At 44.1% G+C, this 2,522-nt stretch overlaps 1 protein-coding gene across 1 annotated transcript; it reads right to left on the minus strand.

The window, feature by feature from the left end:
* Positions 1-464: 464 nt before the first annotated feature.
* LOC101628237 (putative olfactory receptor 52P1) lies at positions 465-1,454 on the minus strand. The gene has a single exon (XM_004683125.1). The coding sequence runs from the start codon at positions 1,452-1,454 to the stop codon at positions 465-467; it is 990 nt and encodes a 329-aa protein (XP_004683182.1).
* Between the last annotated feature and the right edge of the window lie 1,068 nt (positions 1,455-2,522).

The following is a 2,522-nucleotide window of genomic DNA, read 5'->3' on the forward strand; positions in this document are numbered from 1 at the left end:
CCTTGCACTGCTATTTGTTAATATTGTGGGTATTGATGAACCCCTTCCCTCTTCTTGGTTTCAGATTTTGATGGAAAAATACAGGATGTAAAAGCATGTAAGTGACTTAAAACTGTAGTTTCTTTAACTGTGACTGTATGAGCCTTTCTTCGATCTTTGTAGAGGGTAACACAGCAGATCTAGCCTAATGCACAAGGTTAGAAATCCATGCCTGGAGGTATGAAAGGGCCAATAAATGCAAAAATTCCTAGGATTATTCAGAGACACTTTTAACATAAGTAGGAAATTTAAAATGCTGAACATCTTGACATCCTTTGTGACTTATTATTCTTGGAAATGACCTAGGGTATTCTATGGAGGACATAATTCCCCTATTGAGACCTCTTTCCAGTCTCAAATACTGAAGATTGTACAATTTGGAAAGCTTCTTTACTTTGGGGCTAAGTTCCTTTTACATTCTTGAGTCATTCAGATGTCTTGACCCCAGCTCCCTGCCCTCTTTGAAACACCCTGACAACTTTTTCCCGAATCTCTTTCGTCTTAACTCCATACACTACAGGGTTCAGGGCAGGTGGGAAGAGCAGATAGACATTGGCCAAAAGAATATGAATATGAAGTGGAACATGATGACCAAACCGATGGGTAAAAAAGGAGAAGAGGGCTGGAGTGTAAGAAATTAGGATGACACAGACATGGGAACCACAAGTCCCAAGGGCCTTAGAGCGAGCTTCATGGGATGAGAGGCGGAAGACTGCTTGTGCAATGAGGACATAGGACAGACCAATGCAGAACAAGTCCACTCCAATGACCAACAGGGCTGCCGTCAGCCCATACACGCGGTTAGGTTTGGTGTCTCCACAGGCTAGCTTCACTACAGCCATGTGCTCACAGTATGTGTGTGGGATCACATGACTTTGGCAGAAGTTCAAGCGTCTTATGAGGAAAGGACATGGGAGCATAAGCATGGACCCCCGCATCATTGCCACCACTCCAATGCGTGCAATGATGGTGTCAGTGAGGATCGTGGCATATCGGAGTGGGTGGCAAATGGCCACATAGCGATCAAATGCCATGGCAAGCAGTACAGTGGACTCCATCATGCAGAAGGCATGAATGAAGAACATCTGTGCCAGGCAGGCAGTGGCAGAGATGTGTCCAGCTCCACACCAGAGGATGGCCAGAAGCTTGGGGATGGTGGAGAAGGAGGCAGCCAAGTCAATAGTGGAAAGCATGCAGAGGAACAGGTACACAGGCTTGTGCAAGGCTGGTTCAGTAGCAACAACAATCAGGATGGTTATGTTGCCCACAATTGTGGCTGTGCCCAGGCAGCACACAGGGAGTGAGAGCCACAGGTGGAACTGTTCCAGACCTGGGATGCCCAGGAGGAAGAACACAGCAGGATCCAGGTTTGTGTGGTTGGGAGACTCCATGGTGTGGCCAAGTGTTTTGAGCATCTTTCCTGTCAGAAGCCCCCACACAATATCAAATTACCTAAAGACAACAGAGAAAAGGATGTCAATGAGAGTAGAGGGATGGTCAGTAGTTATGTAATAGGCCATCTTTATCATTATAAAAGAAGGGCAATAACTGTTCTCTGGAGTTATGAAAGGCTTGTAAATAATTAGTATTTGTAAAGAGTGTGGAATGGTGCCTGACACATACTAGTAAAATAAAGTGAATGAGACAAAGGACTCAAATAAGCACTTAAGTTAGAATTGTCTTCTACCTGCGGTCTGGCCAAGGTCTAAAATTCTCAAAGATGAACAGGATCTATCTCTTTCTGTTCATTCTTCTCAGAAATAGACTCCACCCTCCCCCACATATGCAAACAAACACACACACACACACTTTTATGGAGCATGAGAAGATATTAGGTGGAAAGATCAGTGCTGCCAACATAGCTCACTAGATGACATTGGATATCATTTTTCTTGTTAGAATATCTTTTGGGGGGCTCTCCCTGGTGGCACAAAAATTTAAAGCACCGCATTATGAAGCTCTCAGAAGCCACTGAGAGCGATCCCCTGCCAGGGAGCTTACCTACATGGTGTGACAGACCTCTCCTGACTCACCCACTGCTCCCCTCAGCAGTGTACTTTGTCAATCTGCCTGTTCTGCTCCCCATTCTGTCTCTGGTGAATCCTCTTACCCACCACACCTCTGGCCTGTACCCCAGTTCTGTAAGAATAAGTAAATAAATCTTTTTTTTTTTTTTTTTTAAAAGACTGTATTTTGGCTTAGGAACTAGTGCTTAGTCATTATTTCTGACATTAACATCATCATTTCCACTCCTATCACTAACCAAGAGATATTTTCCCTATCCTCAATCAACCAATCTGAAATTTCATGAGATGCTTCATTTACGACTTCAACGCACCACAGGTATATTTGAGAGACAAAACAAAGTCACTTTCCACTCCCCAACATGTTGGGATCAACCTTCTTTAGGCCCCATTCCATTTCTGAAACAGAACTTCCAACCTTTTACAGCCCATCCCAGGATTAATGCAACTCCATGATTT

This window comes from Condylura cristata, unplaced genomic scaffold, assembly GCF_000260355.1.
Source record: "Condylura cristata isolate star-nosed mole 26May11 unplaced genomic scaffold, ConCri1.0 scaffold00015, whole genome shotgun sequence".
Lineage (NCBI taxonomy): Eukaryota > Metazoa > Chordata > Mammalia > Eulipotyphla > Talpidae > Condylura > Condylura cristata.